This window comes from Dermacentor variabilis, chromosome 2, assembly GCF_050947875.1.
Source record: "Dermacentor variabilis isolate Ectoservices chromosome 2, ASM5094787v1, whole genome shotgun sequence".
Taxonomy (NCBI): domain Eukaryota; kingdom Metazoa; phylum Arthropoda; class Arachnida; order Ixodida; family Ixodidae; genus Dermacentor; species Dermacentor variabilis.
The window spans coordinates 28982716-29002738 of NC_134569.1; the positions used below are offsets into that span (position 1 = coordinate 28982716).

The window sequence follows — 20023 nt, forward strand, 5'->3', positions numbered from 1 at the left end:
AGGTTTCGATTATTAAATGAACAGATAACAGATTAGATAATATTGTTATGGGGAGGATCTATATACGAAGGATAGATTTACAAAACAAGGTTCACAACACAATGGCAGGGCTAGCACGTATGCACCAAACAGCCGCACCATTGTCGTCTTCATCGTGGGGATGCACGACTCTCACGCATCCCCTGATATGTTGTTTTCCCGCACGGCTCGCGTCTCCTGTAATCCGGCTTCGCCGCGTGGCCTGGCACCCGCGGCGGTCGGCGTGGTTGAGGCGCAGTACGAGAGATGGCGCGAGTGTTGCGCTGCTAACGCCGCCGACAGGCGGGGCGCCGAAAGACAAGGTGCTTCCTCTTTGGTTCGGGACAGCAAGCAGTGCGGACATGCCGTGCCATGCGTGCGCCGATCCATGCTTCTGCGAGACCGTCTCGCGTGGCCGCCTTCGAACGCGCCACCGTTCACGTGACCGTACATGTGAACGACCAGGCGGTGGAATCCAGCATGGAGCGAACATATTAGCTAGCTATCCGGTCGCGGTGAGTCGGACTTCTAGATTTGTCGCGTGCCCATCGGCATGTTTTGTGGATAGCAACTCGGCTAGCAGGCATTGATCTATGATAGGTGCAATAAATGCCCTTGTGATTGTTTGCACTACTGTGTTGCCGTTCCTTTGTTCCAGGAGCACGGAGGAGAACCCCACATCGTCCAAGCACCAACCACAGGATCGCCGCCCCATGGCAATACAATAGATAAATAATCGGTTCCTCTCACTCTCCTCTTCATTGTGAACAAGGATTCTGTGGCAGTATCAAAATGTCAATTAGTATATGTTCGTTTTTCTTTAGACCTTAGGCAAGTGCTTTTTTTATTTTGACCATGTACCGACCTCACCTGACGAGTTTTCATCAAATATTCAACTACTCTGTGTATTTTTTTTTTATTGTGTACATACTATGATGAGGATGAAAGACAATTTGTGCAACAAACCTTGACACACTAGGCCTCGCTCAGTGAGCCAGAGGGAGTTGCTGCACACTTCACAGGCAGTTGGAATGTTGATCACGACAAGTGCAAATATGTGACCACAGTGCTCCTGCACACACAAGCCCATCATAACATCATGTTAGGATAGTTTTCATTCAAAACCAGAATTTATATTGCATCACAGTTGCTCAAATAGACTAGTGGCGACAGCTACCAGCAAGCTTGTTCACACAAACTCCTTTAAAAAGATGGGGCAAATCCACACTGCATGAATTTAAGGAACCCTGTCTTTCACTACACAACAAAGTTTACTAAAAAATAATTAAATCCTACTTAAAGAATTCCCTTTTGATTTTGGTTTAATTTTTTGCATTTTCAATAGCGTTTCATAATTCTAAATTTCTTCCATAAACTTCTTTTGATGAATAAACAGCTAGTCTATTTTACAACATTGGTCTCATGTCTACAATTTGCCTGTTTTAATGTGTTACACATGCTATCACTTACAGACACTTGTCAACATAAGTGTTTGCTAATGTGAACAATATAATGTAAGCAACAAGGATTTACATAAAGAGACAGCATCATTAGCACAAAACAATTATTATTCACGAATTCAGTGCCATTTATGCAGCACCATGACCAGAAAGAATGCAGCCTCCCATCCTCTTAATCATCATGTACTCACAATTAACTGAGATGCCTTCTTTTTCCGCTTTCTTTTCTTTCCCTGCAAGGAACAAAATCCAATGTGAATCTTCATTTTGCCTCACATGACAACACACAAACCCAGGTGAGAAAAAAAGCTCAGACGAATGAAATCATTGCATAGAGCACTCCTCCACACCTTGCTTTTGGGCTTGTTCTCAGAACGGTAGAGGTTGCGGAATTCATCCAGGAACACACGGAAAGCATTGACAGCCATGGTGAGTGGAAAGGTCTCGCTTGAGCACTCCTGGTCAATGACAGACCGTGCCACTTGCTCAAAGTGGTCTGTTAAATCCTTGTATCGTAGACATAACCGGCCATCCTGAAACACGACAGTGTTCTCCAATTTTATACCTAAACAAATTACTCACTACAAATGCAGAAAAAAGCTACCCAGCAGCCAAATGTTTTCAACCTCCCTTAAACATTACAAATATGTCCAAGCCCCAGCGATCTGGCAACCTAACTTTTAAAATAAATACAAAGTTCTTGAAAGAATTAGGTTAACACTGTCATAGTAAACTAGTGTGTCACCAAGTTTTGAAAAATGCAATAAGCACTCATCAGGCATGGAAATAATTCAGTGTTTCGAGTACAAAGCATCTGTCCATGCTTGGTCTATATACAATCAGAGAACTTCACTCACTTTCTCTCTCAACAGCCTTGTCTATGTAGAACAACTAACACATCAAATGAAACCACATTTTCATAAATGCCCCCATCTTTATTTCTTTTTTTTTTTCTTAGTACCTGATTATCAGAATATGTCTCAACTCTTACGTACAGCTTGACATCAGGCAGCTCATGAAACTACTCAATTATGCCATTGCAATGCTTTAGAGCCCTTCATTTGCACCTACTACACATACCTTATCACTAATGTGACAAATGCCAACACTTCATTAAAGTAGGCCTAAGATAGTGTTTGTCACACAGCTAACTTTTGTTTCTAAAGCTCTGCACATGACATGTCTCTCATACTGTCGTGGCACAATTGTTAATGAAGAGAAAGTGTAAACTGTTAGGAGAAAAAGAGAAGGACAAGTAACTTTTCAGCACCCGCGTCCAGTCTTGTGCTCGCTATCGTCTCTCAAGAAATAAACAGCACAAATAAAAAGCCCATGATTTATGGCCAGTTATCACCATGATGCAGTTTATATCACCTCTGACAAGGAAGGGGGTCAGAAGTGGTATTTCGTCATCAGAAGTGCAAGACAGGCAGTACTGATGTGATGAAAGCCATGGAAAATGTAAAAAATATGACAGGACCTCGCAAAAGGCCAAACAAGTGGCCTTCAGGAGTGCAACTTCAGCTACTATGTGCTACATTGCCCTTACAATATGAGAAAAGTAGTGGCCCACTGCACAACCTTGAACCACAATTGGTCATATAAGGTTAAATAGTTCTGCAACAACAGCATCACAAATGGCAACTTAAATATCTCATACATCTAAAACACATCTTGTGATTTGTACAGTGCTCACAAAACCCAAGAGAGAGAGAGTGAAACAAAGAGGGAAAAGTAGGGAGGTTAACTAAGGATGTACCCGGTTGGCTACCCCACACTCGGGGAGGGACAAAAAGGAAGAACAAATAAGGAGAGAAAAGAAAAATAATAGTCATTCGCCAGCAGTGTCCTTCAAGAAATGCAGAAAGGCTTTTGTAGCCTTTTGCATGCAAGGACGCATGGGCCATGGCCCAAGGATCTTTTCTTCTGAGAGCACTCTGTTGTCTAGCAGGTTGAGTTTAGCTTGTAAAGTACATTGTTGAGTGTCAAAGGATGGGCAGTGACACAGAAACCCAAAATGACAGAAAAGGAAGTGCACAGGACACACGCTTGTTCCTTTATTGTCGTTTCATGACGCTGCACAAATCACAAGATGAATGCGCACCAACTTGCTCAGTTTTCAATCCTAATCTAAAAGACACCTTGAAGCAGTGTAAACCCAATTCCAAATGCTTGCCTGAGCAGCCACGGAGTATGTGCTTATAAGATTTGACTTGAAGCTTTTCAGAGCCTTTTTGAAGACCATGTCCACTGCTGAATCCCTCTTTTTGCTCGCACTTGAAAGGTAGCCCACCTGCATGGGAGGCAACCACAAATGTCAAGTGGGAACGTCCACGGCAAACTTGTTGCAATTTATGTTACACTGGTGTTCATGTACAGTACTCAGTGAATGAAATGCGATACCTAGAGCACGTGGTTGCTGGCACTTTTTGCATCACCACAGAGGGCTGGGAACATAATCTGATTATATGTGGTATACAATGAAGGCAATCACCCTTGTCACGCATTTTGACTGCATTTGGTCCACCAGCTTTCACCCAGCACTCTCCGGTGGCACAAACTGGCTACCATGCGGTCCGAGTATCATGTTTTAATCGTTGAGCACTGTACATGTATAAAAAAGAAATCATGGGAACCATAATTTACCTCTAGCAACTATAGTCCACCAATATATCGCATTATAACAAATGTGGTAACATTCCACAAACATGCATGCTGGCAGCAAAGACTACTGTGCCCACATGAATTCAATGCGAACTTAAATATGATGAAAGAATGACTTTCAGAATTCAGAATATTAAAAAGAATAATATTATGTTATGACTATAATGTGAATTAATGACACGTAATGCAACTGTAGCCGATAGCTTAGCATAGAAATTTCTAGCAACATGTGATGTGTGATTCACTTCAACGATACATACTGGCATGGCACCACATGTACTGGAACCCAAGCCCGCATTGGCACATATTGTTTGTTTGCTGCTGAATCATGTTCCTCCTACTCTGTGGAGCCATGCACACTACTTTTTTGAGTGGTGCTCATCTTCATGTCTACAGCTTGCTTGTTTGTTTAATCATTTAGTACGCCTCAAATGCAACAGAAATGAGGTACTAGATGAGCAATGCGTTCTGCATCGAGTGGAAAATTGACTCAAGGGCAGCAATGAAATGGTGCAGATGAAATGCTGTGGATCACGTATTGGGCTGCGCCAGAGTGTTCTAGGTGGTTCAAATGTGCCAGGTGCTGGGCTGGTTGAAACGACAACATAATGACTAGGATTAGAAGAAGCTACTGAGTGTCGATGTTTCTTTCATTCTCTGTATCTTTCTTATTTTGCTCTGCAGTTTGTCTCAGCTGCCACTATGTCGTCACTATGTTTTAACAGAACTGAAATGCACTTCCTTGACAGGCTGAGATGCACACATGGCAAAGCAGCTGCACATGAACCAGTGAGGCCATGTAGATGTGCACTGCGGTGGCAGAAAGCCCCATAGAGCATTTGACTATAATGTGAGATACGTTCTTAAGTGGTAATTCAAGAAACATTTAAAAAAACGTGTTTTATAATCATGCAAATACGGTCTTACAACTGTAACTGCCGAGCAACAGAAAGTGCTGGAATGAGAGGTATGCACATAGCACACTTTCTTTAGCATCATCTGGGTTTTCTCGCTGCTGCATAATGGCTCGAATCTCATCCTTATACTTATATGCAGCCGATGACACCACAAGACAATGGTACTGCATGCAGTAAAACAGCTTTGCTCGAAGCAAAATGGCAGAATGTTTGCACATTAAACAGAGTGAAGCTTTGATAATAACAAGTTGGTTTCTTTATAGACTTACAAATTCCCTTTACAGCCTACAAGTAGCCATACAGCCCTCACCTTTTTGACAAGAAAGGAGTCCAGGTTCGTGAGTTCTGAAACATCTGTGATGAGGATGTCCCCTGGGTCCTTGAACTCCGCTGTCCGTGTAACATTCCACGACCCACCTTGCTGGTGCTGCGGAAGAGCATGCGGGCCCTGCTGTGACTGGAGTGCAGTGTGGGGCTGGTACATGCCCGTCTCCACAGACAGACTCGGTGTCCGGTTGAGCTTGTGGGAACGAGCGGGGGGAGTTGGTTCCCCACCTCCCACACAGGTGCCTCCCCGGCAAGGTACCTTTTCCGCATAGTACTTGCACTCGAGGTGGAACAGCAGTTTGCAGCCTGGTCCAGAGAGAAACAGGACAAATGACAACCCTCGACTGAGAAGGCTGTATCAAACGTTTCCAAGTCACCATGCCATTGGCCTTAGTGGATGTAAGGCCATGCGGTGGCTTTACAAGTGCCTGTGCTGGCCTGCTTCAAGATCTAGAAGGCTGTGCTTGTCAACCAGGACAGCACCAGTGTCTACAGCGCTGCAACATGGCTTTACGGTGACTCTGCTCATGTGTTTAGTGGCTTAGGCACTTCCAAGCCAGATCAGGCAGTTCGACACACTATGAAAAGAAACACCAAACTAGAATTAAATAAATTAGAATTCACTCCCTAAACCGAATCAAGCCTCCTATGTAAATATGTATCAACTGTCTTTCCTGTTGAACAGCCATTCTTGTGGTACAAACTGTGTTCAGTGTAGATGAAAACACACTGTTGAATGCAAACCACATGTTCTTAGTCATATTGTGTGAAACTGCACTACCCCACAACAGCTACCACAGCAAACAGTATGTCAGACTCCTCTGACAAGTGAGCAAGCACTATGAGATAGGTACCCACACACTGTCAACATCACTACTGGTGGAAAGAAATTGCGCAGAAAAGAGAACGAAAGAAATCTATAGTGCCAGATGATAAAAATTAAAAAAAACTGCTCCTGGAAAGGCATCACTCACGGGTGCACTTGGTTCCCTGGTTGATGAAGAGGGTCATGCTGCGTCTGCACACCGAACACAGCTCACTTTTTGACCGCGTGCTGAAAGGCTTGAGTGAGTGTGGCATCGACTGCTTCCTCTCTCCAGGCATAGGTTCTGTGCAAAGACCTGGAGGAAGCAGATTGAAACCGCATAAGACATGGTATTGAAGAAGTTCCATTGGACCCTTTGCATACCAAGCTTTGTTTACACAGCTTACTTAAGTAATTTTCTGTTTCATTTTGCCACAATCATAGACCCTGTTTTCATCATGAGAGAAGGGTTTTGGCTTTGTAATGCCCTGAAGACTAGACATCAGTGAAATAAACTCATGTGTTTAGGCAGAATATGGTCACAGAGCTATATCAAATCAAAGACCCAGCAATCAGGAACATGTCTGCCACACTCTCTTGTCTTTGCTTAGTCATGTTGCCCTAAATTATGATAGAACTGTACCAAATGCTAGGAACAAAATACTTCACAGAGTTTCTCATGCACAATTACTTCTTACTTCATTGTTACTCGGTTTGCTAGGAAACAGCATTGAAGTAAACTAATTTTAGAAAAACTAGGAATCAGTCCTTCAAAACTAACAAAATGTGCAGCCACCAACTCTGCTGCTGCTGCTGCCGTTGCTGCAACATGCATTTAGGTAGCACTTGTTCAAGGTTCAGACACATCCTTCACGACATGGATTAAATTAAACTGTAGGATGCGTCCCAAAACTGCACAGCGGCTCATGAGTGTTGCCATAGTGGAGTGTTCCATACTAATATTGATTGTCTGGACTTCTTCAATGTACACCCAAAGCGTATGATCAGAAACTGCCGTCAACTTCGGCCCCTGCATTTAACTCAGCTATTCTTCGTACACAGTGGACTCTGGTGTTCTATGCATGGTTTCTGCTGTTTGGTGGTTCAGAGCATGAATTTTGGTTACAGACAGTCCTGGTATACGTGCCTGGTACCGGCTGCTTTTTCGGTTTTTACGCACCTGTGGTAACACGGAGTCCACATCAAGATGCTAGGATCATCAAATCCTGGCTATATAAAATTTCCCCACCAAACTGCAGTGACGACTTCAAAACGTGCGATCAGACACTGCAGTCAACTTCGGCCCCTGCATCTAACTCGATTATTCTTTGAACATGGGTGAAGAAATTGCCTTTTTTTTTCTTTGTGTTTCTATTTTGACTGCAGATCTCTGATCACTTTTGCTGATATGGCTCGCACTATTGCTGCATTAAGTAAGGATTTCAATGATTTTAAAGCTGTTTTCAATGCGAACCTTAGTGACATGTCTTAAACATTGGGAACCTTCAAGGTTGCAGTATCTAGACATGAACTAGATGATGTGAAGCAGCTTTAGACAGAAGTAAATGAAATTAAGGATTCTTTAGATTACAAGAGTAAACAGTTTGTATCTGCGAAGGAGGAAAATGCATCTCTGGCTGCCACAAACAACAAATTAGTCAAAGATAACCAAATGCTCCAGCGCAAGGTTTTTCAGCTTGAGAATTACTCTTGCTCCAACAACATTGAAATCAAAGGCATCCCTGCCACGCAAGGAGAAGACTGCGTCAAGATTGTTGAAGCCCTTGGTGAGAAAATTGGCTGTAAAGTTACAGGTTATGGCCCACAAGGTTCCAACGCACAATATTGACCAAAGCAAATTAATAGTGCATTTTTGTTCTCGTGACAAATGCACCACATTTCTTATTAAAGGTTATAAGGCTCGCCCTTCGACAAGTTTTCCTGTCTTTTCCCGCACATCATCCTTGTCTGCACACGTGTCGAATGAGGCAAGTGAAAGGCAAAGTGCTGACTCCCGTAGAATGTTACTCTATCTTAACCGTCATGTGAATCCTGAAAATAAGGTTCTGTTTGGTAAAGCACTTTCCTTAAATAGACAACATAAATGGTCGTTCCTCTGGACTGACAATGGCACTATCCAAGCACGGAAAATGCAGGAAATGCGGCTTTATCGCATTTTGTGCAATATAAAGGTGTTCAGGGATGCCTAGATCATGTCGTTTGCACAAGCACCTTCAACAAATTCATGATGACGCACATATCACGGCATGATGCTAACATGATCACATCCAATGCATGTTTTTCTGCAATTCATGTGAATGCCCGCAGTTTGCATAAGAACTATACTGAGATTTCGGCCTTCCTTGGCTTTTTTTACTGTCCATTCTCAATTATTGGTCTATCTGAAATGTGGCTTTCGGTTCAAGATAAATACCTTTATGGTCTATCAGGTTGTTCATGAGAAGATTGCCACCACAATGGTGATAGCAAGGTGCCTACCAAGTTGACATTTCTAAATTCCCAGAGTTTTCCAGGTTTTCCCTCAGTGCCTTTGCAAAATTCACGAGGGACACAGAACTTTGTTTTATGTCAAGAAGGGCTGACACGCATGTTAAAAAAATGACTTAATTCAGTTTGAATACCAAGGAGTAGGGTTCATTTCATTCAAAAATAAAACAGAGGGGATGGGTTAGTAAAATGCACAGCAAATAAAATATTGACAGGTGTACTTGTTTATCTTTATCGGGCAACCATGTTTCACAGCCTAACAAATGTTATCGCACAGCGCCGGACGCGCCTTGATGTATTGGAAGTTTCTGGAATGTTATCGATGGTTCCATCCGCTGTCTGTCACTGAACATTGTGTAATCCGATTGCTTGTGTGCGCGACGCGAATCGTGTAGAAATTTGTGGAAGACACGCGAGTTCCAGCGATTACTCTGGAACATTCGATGACTGATGTATAAAAGCCGACGTGCTTGATCCGCTGATCAGATTTTGACGATCGCCGACTTTGTTCGCTGCTGTCGCCGTTCTTTAGGTGTAGCCTGTTTTTGTGGAGACAGGTTCGCCCAATAAAAGTTAGTTTCGTCTTTCACAGTATTGCTACTGTGTTCTTTATACGTCACTACCATGTGACACTATCTTTAAAAAAAATGGTAAAGCCCATTGCAAATCGACTCGAACATTTTCACATACGAATAAAAGGAGATGCATACACAAGCAAATATATTCAAGTACGAGCTATTTCTATCAACTGATAGCAAGCTCATTGGTTTGAGGTCCAAACTTTGTCACATGTCAGATTCTCTCTTAGCAGCTGGAAAGTCAACCTCAACTGTCTTGACATACTCTCAGCACGCGCGCAACACCTCAGTGTTTAATTTCAATGCTTTAGAGAGCTTATTTTGGTTTGGATGAGGGACACCTGCATCTCGGCGCCAGCCAACACTTTTTTCTTGAGCTAAAGCTCCTTCAAATAAGCGGTGGCACACCTCCTTTTCCGTTCATACCTCATTGCGTCGGTCCTTTGTGTTATCCTCCTTCCACCCAGCATTCGCTCCGCAGACCATTTGAAGCATCCTCTTAGCCTGTTATACAGTAAACGTCCAATTTTTCGGTCTTCCTAGGGGCCGCGAAAACGTCCGAAAAAGTGGGCAGTCCGGAAAAATGAATGCATGTCTTTTACTGCCCTGAAGGGCTCAAATAGCCACAGGCACGTCTGAAAAAGCTCTGAAGGCCTGACAGTACACTTATTAGGCATATTGGTACTCGTACTGTGACACGAAACGGCGTGTGCACGTGTGTATAATTAAGGAATACATTATTCCGTGGCAATTGCCCCTTCAAACACTTGTTAAGCTTCACCGCAATACTTCGCGTATGCTTCACCGCGTAACGTTGCTGTAACGAGGCGAAGTTGACTTTCGGAAACCAGCACTACGGAACGCGCCATGCTTTCCGAGCCTCGAGGATTACAAAGGCAGAGTCGGTGCCATTGCTGACAGCAGCGAATTGATTCAATGAAAGACACCGCACCGAAAAGCAAGAAGCTTAATAGCGAACGTCGAAGCTGCTAGGCCTAGCATTGCCGCGGTGGTATAGGCACCCTGCAAAGAAGCTTGGCTTAGAGTTACTGTATATGCTACCGTAGGTAGCAGAGTTGCGCGTAGGTCCGCCATCTTGCCTGAGAAGCAACCAAGTGTATGCGGCGAAGCCGCACTCTGTTTTTGCAGGCGACATGCCTAGCGTATCGTCGATCGACCGTGGGCGCTTTTGCATCGCTTGTGCACCGCTTTCCCGCCTAATCGTAAACAAAGCGCATCGAAACAGCTGACTGGATTAGATTGTGAAGAAAAAGGCGCTGCCCTTTTTTAGCGCGCGGCGTAAGATGCAGCGCGTATATTAGTTGTTTTTTGGACTTTCATTCACCTGTGCACTTTCTCCGCCCTAATACGTATGGGCACTCGCGTATCTAGAATAGATTGTGTATTCTATATACGCCGATCAGATGCAGCATTAGTGAACCGCGACGGTAACGATTAGATCGCACCGAATAAACTTAGGGAATATGGTGATGTTATTTTATAAATTCCGGAAATCCTACAAAAAGTTTCGTGCGAAAAAGCTACTTCACAAGGTAGTATAAGGTGCGAAATAACATAGCGTATTAAAAACTGGACAAACGTTAGTAATTGAGGTAAACAATCAGATACTTTAATAACTTTCCTTCGCTTGAATAATGCTTGGCACTCAGGTTTTGTTTCAACGGAGATAAATACGCTACTAAAAGCAGTGCAGTGCTCTTTTAGCATGTAGACAGTAACAAAAAGCACCGAGCCGCAACTACCTCTTTTTTTGGCAATAATATCACAATGCGAATTTCAGAGAAAAAAACAAAAACACTAGTGTATGTGCGTGCAAATATTTTGATATAGTGAGCTTTGTCAAGTGGTGCTCTTTTACAAAGGGAACTGTGCTAAATATAATGAGGCCCATACTTGCTTCTGTGCCATATCTCTCAACATGTAGCCAGTCTAAAATATTACTGGTGAATCAATGACCAACCATTCATATTTCGACCCTGGTACCCCATTAGATCTTGTGTAGGAACATATCCATCTACCAGCAAGCAATGGATATCAGCTGCACCTGCAAGTGTGATTTCATTATGTGCCTTTTCACTGCAGGGATTCCAAAAGTAGCCTTCTGTGGGAGTGTAGCGAAAGTTTTTCTCACAGGATTGACATAGCTACATTATAGGGAATAATTCAAAACACAGTTAGGCCCTTACCGTATGTTAAATGACGACATTCATTCCTCTTGCATCCTGCTTCACATAAGCAGTAGTAGATTAAATATCTTTGCTTAGTAGTAACCTTTTTCATATTTAGAAACAACCCAAGCAGTGCATAATCATGAAAATGTGAGCTGGCTTTTTACGACACTTCTGTGAAAGCAGTGTGGTGCATCACATGCAGAAAACTGGTAATTCCAGCTAATTCTTCTGTATAACTCTATGTGCTTCGATTATTTCCAGCATTATTTCCATTATTTTCCAGCAAATAGTGAATTTTAGCCGTTTAGAAAATCGGCACTAGAGGTGCAGTCTTGAGTACTAATGGAATGTTGTGTCCACAATTGAGAAATATGTACTTAAAGAGACTGACAACCAATTTTCATGCCACTGATTTTTTTTTAATGCAATGACAAGCTTACTGGTCAGTCTAAGTGTGAAGTGGTAACGCGGGAAACGCTGTGGAACATCTTTATCAGAGTTTTTCAATCTGCGGTGAGGATGTAGTCGTTCACTGGAAGCATGCTAAAGACCCTGAAAATGGTGATACGGGAGCGCGATAGCGATTATATGCCGGCATTAGTGGGAGGGTGTGAGGCAGACGACACGTGCAGCCTTACTGTGAAAAAGTATTATTTTATTTATCAAACTGGTGTCCTGCGATTCATGTTTTCCGAAGTGTTAATGTATTTCAGCAACAATAGCTACGTGTTTTCGTGGTTTCCTGTCCAACTGCTTTGGTATTTAGCAAGTGCAATTTTAAGAAATAATTATGTGGCACTTAATAACAGCCAACTTACGTACAGTAATCTCATTGACTACATCTGATTACCAAGATTTCATCGCCAGGCCTCACCACTTACAGGTTCTTGAGACTTTCTTTGCATATTTCAAATTATAATTCCTACTTACATCGCGAACAGCATGCTGTATTCTATCACTATAAATCATGGTCATTTCATTTCCATCAAGGGCTCACAACACATTCTGGCCATTTAAGTCAATGATTAAAGAAATATTCTAACAATAAATGGATTATATGCCGGCATTAGTGGGAGGGTGTGAGGCAGACGACACGTGCAGCCTTACTGTGAAAAAGTATTATTTTATTTATCAAACTGGTGTCCTGCGATTCATGTTTTCCGAAGTGTTAATGTATTTCAGCAACAATAGCTACGTGTTTTCGTGGTTTCCTGTCCAACTGCTTTGGTATTTAGCAAGTGCAATTTTAAGAAATAATTATGTGGCACTTAATAACAGCCAACTTACGTACAGTAATCTCATTGACTACATCTGATTACCAAGATTTCATCGCCAGGCCTCACCACTTACAGGTTCTTGAGACTTTCTTTGCATATTTCAAATTATAATTCCTACTTACATCGCGAACAGCATGCTGTATTCTATCACTATAAATCATGGTCATTTCATTTCCATCAAGGGCTCACAACACATTCTGGCCATTTAAGTCAATGATTAAAGAAATATTCTAACAATAAATGTAGCCGCATGAGTGGAAGACAAAGAACTAAGTGTGAGTGAAGGGTACGAAGGAAGAGAAAAAGGACATTTTTGGTCTTATCTGAGGCTCGCCTTGAAGCCTAACTAAACCCTATTTCTTTCCCATTGTAACAGTGTCCAACTTTCCTTGGGGATTTACTGAACTAATGCCTGCCCAGTAGAGTTATCCAACCTGGAAGAGTACAGTAGTGGTATCTGTAACGGAGCCATACTTAAAGAATTGCATAGATTTCCCAGAACCAGTAGCTTACATAGTCCAGCAAACTTGCACATATAAGTAGCAACTGACTGTTGAAAAGTACAAGTCATACACAAATGAAGACTAGCTCAATGACTAGGAGAAAAAAGGTAAGCAGTAGGGAACAAGCATGATAGTCATACATGAATTCAACATGATTAATCATGTCATCATTTTAAAGCATATACAAATCTGACAGACAAAAACAGTATACATAACAAAATATGAAAAGTGAGAATACAATATATATTTGTCATGCGAGTGTGAAATATTACAGTGACAGCAAAATTATGGAACATTAGTCAAATTAGGTGACTGAGACTCCAGCAACGTTTTTGTGTGCAGTAACATTGCACAGAACACTAATTTCGTGCAGTTGGGAGCAGAGCACCCGGTCATAGTATCACTCCGATGAAACTGCGATGACACTCCGACGGAACAAACATGAGATGTGCTGCGCATGTTGAGTTGTTGCTACGCAGCTACCACGCACATGGACAGCGAACGGCAAGATCGGCCGGATTGGATTTGAATTTGAGTGGCGATAACTTGTGTCAATCCAGTTCGCGGCAGCGGCGGCGTCGGTAAATACAAAAATTCACCCGAACATCTGCTTCTCCGCAATGCACGGTTGCTTGGCTACCACGTGATGACATTCTGCCAATAGAGGCGCTAGCGGCGGGATAAAACAGACGCACAACTCTGCTACCTGCGGTAGCACATACAGTAACTCTAGCTTGGCTGTCCATGTTGCGCCATCTAGCAGCGGCGATGAGCACCCGTGAGAAGGCTGTCACCGTCATTTCACCATTCACTGTACTGCACTCAGGCCCGCCTGAGAGCCTCCTTTTCCAATTTTTCAATGGATTCACTGCGGCCTCTCGACAGCTCCTTCGTGAGAAGTTTGAACAAAAAGAACAAGCGTAGATACTGCTCCATTAAGGATTATCACAACCGCAAAGGGAATGTCGGCTTCAAATAGTACCACTTCCCTTCAAAACCATGGGAAGTAACATGGAGGCTAAAGTCGACTGTTGCGGTTTGTGTCGCTCTTGCGAATTTCTGTTAAGTGAACTAAGACGTTGTGATGTGTGTAGTGCGCAACATGATGCGGTGATCAGAAAGGACAGAAGCAGACGACAAGGAGTGCGCGCGCCGAGGCAAATTCCATGCTGGAGAGAAACGACAATGCCGAAGAGCGTCCGGCACGTGAACGTGTGGCGAAAGAAAAGAAAACAATAGTAAAATGCCAACCAATTAGGAGAAATCACGGAGCGTCAAGCAGCCAATCGGAAAATGACTAATCGGCCAGAGCTGAAGAAAAAGCGTGGCGCGCTGGCAGAAGGGGGGAGAGTTCCCGGAAGCGACGCCAGGAGAAGGTCGGCCACCGGACTGGGAGTTGAAGACGGGCCGTCGGGTTCCAGACCCGAGCCACCAGGACTTCACCCGACCGGGGCCTCCGGCCAACCTGCTCCTGCCCGAGCATGCCGCCAGCTGCCCAAGGCCGGCGAGGTTCTGTGCCCGTGGGCAGGACGAGAGCAGTCGGGCTACGGGCCCGAGTTCTACGCCCAGCTGCCAGGCCAGAACGCCCCCGCCATCTGCTCGTGCCGCCTGCTGCCGAGGCCGGCGTACGAGCTTCTGTGCCCGTGGGCAGGACGAGAGCAGTCGGGCTACGGGCCCGAGTTCTATGCCCAGCTGCCCGGTCAGAACGTCCCCGCAATCTGCTAGTGCCGCCTGCTGCCCGAGGCCAGCACTCGAGCTTCTGTGCCAGTGGGCAGGACAAGAGCAGTCGGGCTACGGGCCCGAGTTCTACACCCAGCTGCCCGGCCAGAACGCCGCCGCCATCTACTCGTGCCGCCTGCTGCCCGAGGCCAGCGCTCGAGCTTCTGTGCCCGTGGGCAGGACGAGAGCAGTCGGGCTACGGGCCCGAGTTCTACGCCCAGCTGCCCGGCCAGAACGCCGCCGCCATCTACTCGTGCCGCCTGCTGCCCGAGGCAGGCGTTCGAGCTTCTGTGCCCGTGGGCAGGACGAGAGCAGTCGGGCTACGGGCCCGAGTTCTACGCCCAGCTGCCTGGCCAGAACGCCCCCGCCATCTGCTCGTGCCGCCTGCTGCCTGAGGCCAGCGTTCGAGGTTCTGTGCCCGTGGGCAGGACGAGAGCAGTCAGGCTATGGGCCCAAGTTCTACGCCCAGCTGCCTGGCCAGAACGCCGCCGCCATCTACTCGTGCCGCCTGCTGCCCGAGGCAGGCGTTCGAGCTTCTGTGCCCGTGGGCAGGACGAGAGCAGTCGGGCTACGGGCCCGTGTTCTACGCTCAGCTGCCCGGCCAGAACGCCCCCGCCATCTGCTCGTGCCGCCTGCTGCCCGAGGCCAGCGTTCGAGGTTCTGTGCCCGTGGGCAGGACGAGAGCAGTCAGGCTACGGGCCCGAGTTCTACGCCCAGCTGCCCGGCCAGAACGCCACCGCCATCTACTCGTGCCGCCTGCTGCCCGAAACAAGCGTTCGAGCTTCTGTGCCCGTGGGCAGGACGAGAGCAGTCGGGCTACGGGCCCGAGTTCTACGCCCAGCTGCCTGGCCAGAACGCCCCCGCCATCTGCTCGTGCCGCCTGCTGCCCGAGGCCAGCGTTCGAGGTTCTGTGCCCATGGGCAGGACGAGAGCAGTCAGGCTACGGGCCCGAGTTCTACACCCAGCTGCCCGGCCAGAATGCCGCCGCCGTGTGCTCATGCCGCCAAGCCACCTGCCTTCTATCTCCAAGCCAGAGCAAGGGCACTCCGGTTGCCCGGTCAACCATCCTACACCCCGACCTTTGGTGAGACCAGCGCAACTTCTCTCATCGTCTTGTCGCCGCTTCTTGATGTCAAGACTGTTATGTGCCACTGCCATCGTGGTCAGCCCGGACTCGCATACTAGTTAACGCTGTACTAGCCCTGAGTGTGTTCCTTACTGCGTGTCTGAGTGTTTATTTTATGCTTTCTATTTAGTTTTATTAAAAGTTTGTGTGTGTGTTTTTGAAACCAACTGCTTTGTCCTCAATTAGGTTCTCGGAGGCTCCGCCTAAGAGAACCATCAGAACCTTCGAGTGCAAGAACCTTGCATCACAGACGTTAAATGCAAAAAAAAATTGGAAGAACTAGATGGCAGCATCCATAAAAATGCACAATAACGCGACAACTGCATAAAAACGCATGAATCAATGCTCGCTGTTGCAAAATGGTTTACATGTTTAGCTCCTATCGCTCCAAAACAAACATGCAGTGATTATTACGTGTCAATCTAGCTTCGTAAGCATTCCGTACTGGAGCTTAATTGCACTGGGCTCTTTGCTGCGAATTATTAAGCCAACGCACAGCTTCTTTCTGCGCCAAGATCAAGATGCGACTGCTGGAACTGGGCTCATTCGTGCCATATTTTCTCATGCTTAGAACCGAACTAGGGTAGGAGTGCACCGCAGCACATGTCAAGTATTCGCAAATTAGCATTTTTCCCATGCAGGCTAGCGCACATTTGTTTGGTCTTCGTGTTCTGTAGTCGGAGCTGATTGCTCTCCATTATGTTAAAGCAGTGATGACCTCTCACACTGGAATCCGAACAACAATACCAGAATATGCTTGAGGCACTTTGTCAACAGAGAAAAAATTACCGACGATTACGTTACTTCCTAATGCGAAATTTGAGCGCAGCAAATAAGCTGTTTCACCTTTTCGATAGATTGAGGCAAAGAAATCGAGCAACACATGTATGCGCTATCACAGAATTTTTTTTTTATATTTCCCGTACTCCTGGATCATCTCGACGGCGGCGACGGTAAGCTTCTGCTTCGGCGGCACGCACCTCTGGATTCTGACGGCGACGGCGCTGGGCCTCTGCTCTGGCAGCTCGTTTAGCAGCAGCAGCAGCAGCAGCAGACGGAGGACTTCCATCGGTCGTCTCGCTCATGGCTCAGAAAGAACTGGCAGATAATTTCGCAGTGGCGAACGGCAGCGGCAATTTCGGCTCGGGCGGTGCACATATACAGATCCGCCGCCACCGATCTGGCTCTCTGATTGCCACCGCACAGGGCGAACGGCAGCGGCAATTTCGGCTCGGGCGGTGCACATATACAGATCCGCCGCCACCGATCTGGCTCTCTGATTGCCACCGCACAGGGGTTGCATTGGAGGAGGAGCGAAGAAAGGAATTAAGTTCGAGCCGGCGCTTTGACAACCGGAGACTCGCAGGAAGAGGGGGGAGGGGGGCGGCGTGTACACCCAGCGGCAAACGATGGGGGCAGAAGCGCGCGCAGCAAGCGGACAACACGATAAAGGGAGGAGGGAAGAGATAGCAGCGACTGACTGATGCCGCTGACGCCGATAGTGAGTCAACCCCAGCTGCGGAGTTGGTTTCAGGGACAACGCCGCCGATGCCGACACAAACAATATGATACCCTCGCTTCCGCAGCGCTAAGAACCAGGTCTAGCCGTGGGAAGGTGGTCACGTATTCGTCGACGTGCCGGGGCCTACGTGAAATAACCGGCGCGTCGGCAACTGAAGAGCACCCTATCCGCCACACAAGAACAGGGGGGGGGGGACCCTTTCCTCCTCTTTCTGCATGGCGGCGACGGTGTTCTATGCAGTCACGTTATCTTGACTCTCTAGCGGCGTCAGCGGCATCCAGCGGTATCAGTCGGTCGCTGCTAGCGCTGGGGGGATGAAAGGGGGGCGGAGCTGGTTACGAGGCCGACGACAACGCCGACGACGACGCGAAACCCAGGAACGGACGCCAAAGAGCTGCGCTCTAAAAGCACTAACCAGCCACTTCGCCAAAACCTCTACAACCGTCAGGGACAAGGCATGCGCGAAGTAATGAAGCTACAAATGACAGTTGAAAAACGCCCACAGCTGTATTTGCTAACTTAAGTGGCATAAAATAATGATTTGTTAGCTTCTTTTGAGTTCGACGTCGTAAGCATGCTTGCTTTGTTGTGACAAACACTTTGCGACCTGCAGTGGTTGCTTAGTAGCTATGGTGTTGGGTTGCTAAGCACGAGGTCGTGGGATCAAATCCCGGCCACGGCGGCTGCATTTCGATGGGGGCGAAATGCGAAAATACCCGTGTACTTAGATTTAGGTGCACGTTAAAGAGCCCCAGGTGGTCCAAATTATTCCGGAGTCCCACACTACAGCGTGCCTCATAATCAGATCGTGGTTCTGGCAAATTAATTCGCTGGACTTCGCAAACACTGGACTTCGCAGCATGGACTTCGCTGCGAAGTCCATGCTGTTTGCTTCTTCATGGTTGTACTCAGAAATAGTTGTAGTCGTAAATCTGACGCCCTTTCTCAAGTGTCAGTGGTCCAAAATGGACCTCGATGATTTCAATTACCTTAAAACTACAATTTAGAATGACCGACACGTTTCAGAGGAGCGCCACAAAAGCATGCCTCTGTAGCAGTGGCCGCCTCGGTGTTTCGCGGAGCTGACACAGTGGCGCTGACGGCTGAGCCGATCACTGCACCACCTGACCATTGAAGGTAGCCTATGGCTGCCAGCGGATCTGAGTGTGTGAGTGCCAGTTTGAGGCGACGAGATACTCAAAATAGCGGCGGTGGTGGCTTTGATTAATGCCGTTTCGGACCTGCAGTCACGGCAAAAAGTTAGGAAAATTGGACAGCAAAGGGTTCTTGCGTCCGAAATTTCAGACGTTCCTATACATTGACTCTCTGGGGTATCTGGTGGTGCCGCGAAGCCATCCAAACTATCGGGCAAGTCCAAAAAATCTGCCATCAACTGTACACTGCAAACTCCTCCAGCCGACAACACAGCATCCAAGTCAATTTGTTACGATTCCTCTCTTACTTGGGCGAGCATTAGCACCACCTTTGTTCCCTTTCAATAAAATTACAGCTTATTTTCCCTGATAGAAGCAGAAATTCCCTGAGATTTCCCTGAGTATTTCCAGACTACTCAAAATCCCTGAGAATTCCCGGTTTTACCTGTTGGTAGACACCCTGGATACATATGAAGGCTCTGCCATCCATGTATTTAAATAGTTAATCATTCATGAGATGTCACAACCTAACTCGAAGCATTCTTAAGTGAGTCCGTTTGGGCAGAATCTGATACACTTGCCATAAATAACAACCACCGCAAAGTCGTCTGCGGTTCTATCTATCGTTCTCCTTCTGATTTTTCCAGCTTTCTCACTGAACTGTTAGTCATACTACATCAACTGTCTAGAGAAAATAAAGATATTTTAATTCTAGGTGATATTAACATGAACATATTAGAAGATTCTCACACTCTGACAGAAGAATACCTCCCCTGCATCTATAGCTATGGCTACCACTGTCTTATGACAGACTCTACCCACTACACATACGGTGGTACACAGTTCACAGTGACCACATTTATCTCTAATTTCACCATACCTGTTCAAGTTGGTGTTACTGAAACAGATATTACGGACCCTTACCCTATATTTCTGTGAACTGTCAAATCTATTTCCCAAGTAAATAAATTGCACTTCAGAACCGATTTTGATAACAATAAATATATTAAAATTATTGAAGAGGCCAACTGGTTGCAAGTTCTTGAAGCTATAGATCCTGAAGTTGCATTAACCAAAGTTACCCCCATTATTAACACTGCTGTGAAATCATGCACTAACGTCCCATCTTCAAAGCACCATTATCATGCTCCCCTTTGCCCCTGGCTATCAAATTCTCTGTTATGTCATTTGAGAAAAAAGGACCCAACCTAGACAAAAAAAACCAAGCGCCAGCCTTTCAACATGTGCCTTAA

General features: G+C 45.9%; 1 protein-coding gene across 4 annotated transcripts in view; it reads right to left on the reverse strand.

Annotated features, from left to right (window-relative positions):
• The window catches only part of LOC142571571 (unconventional myosin-IXa-like), a 120408-nt gene that overhangs the window by 39285 nt on the left and 61100 nt on the right, over positions 1-20023 (reverse strand). For all 4 annotated transcript variants that reach the window (XM_075680042.1, XM_075680041.1, XM_075680040.1 and 1 more), the window contains exons 29-34: positions 6361-6507; positions 5370-5692; positions 3655-3771; positions 1829-2011; positions 1670-1711; positions 985-1090 (exon numbers count right to left, since the gene is read on the reverse strand). In XM_075680042.1, the coding sequence (XP_075536157.1) occupies positions 985-1090; positions 1670-1711; positions 1829-2011; positions 3655-3771; positions 5370-5692; positions 6361-6507 (918 nt within the window). The remainder of the gene's footprint in view (positions 1-984; positions 1091-1669; positions 1712-1828; positions 2012-3654; positions 3772-5369; positions 5693-6360; positions 6508-20023) is intronic.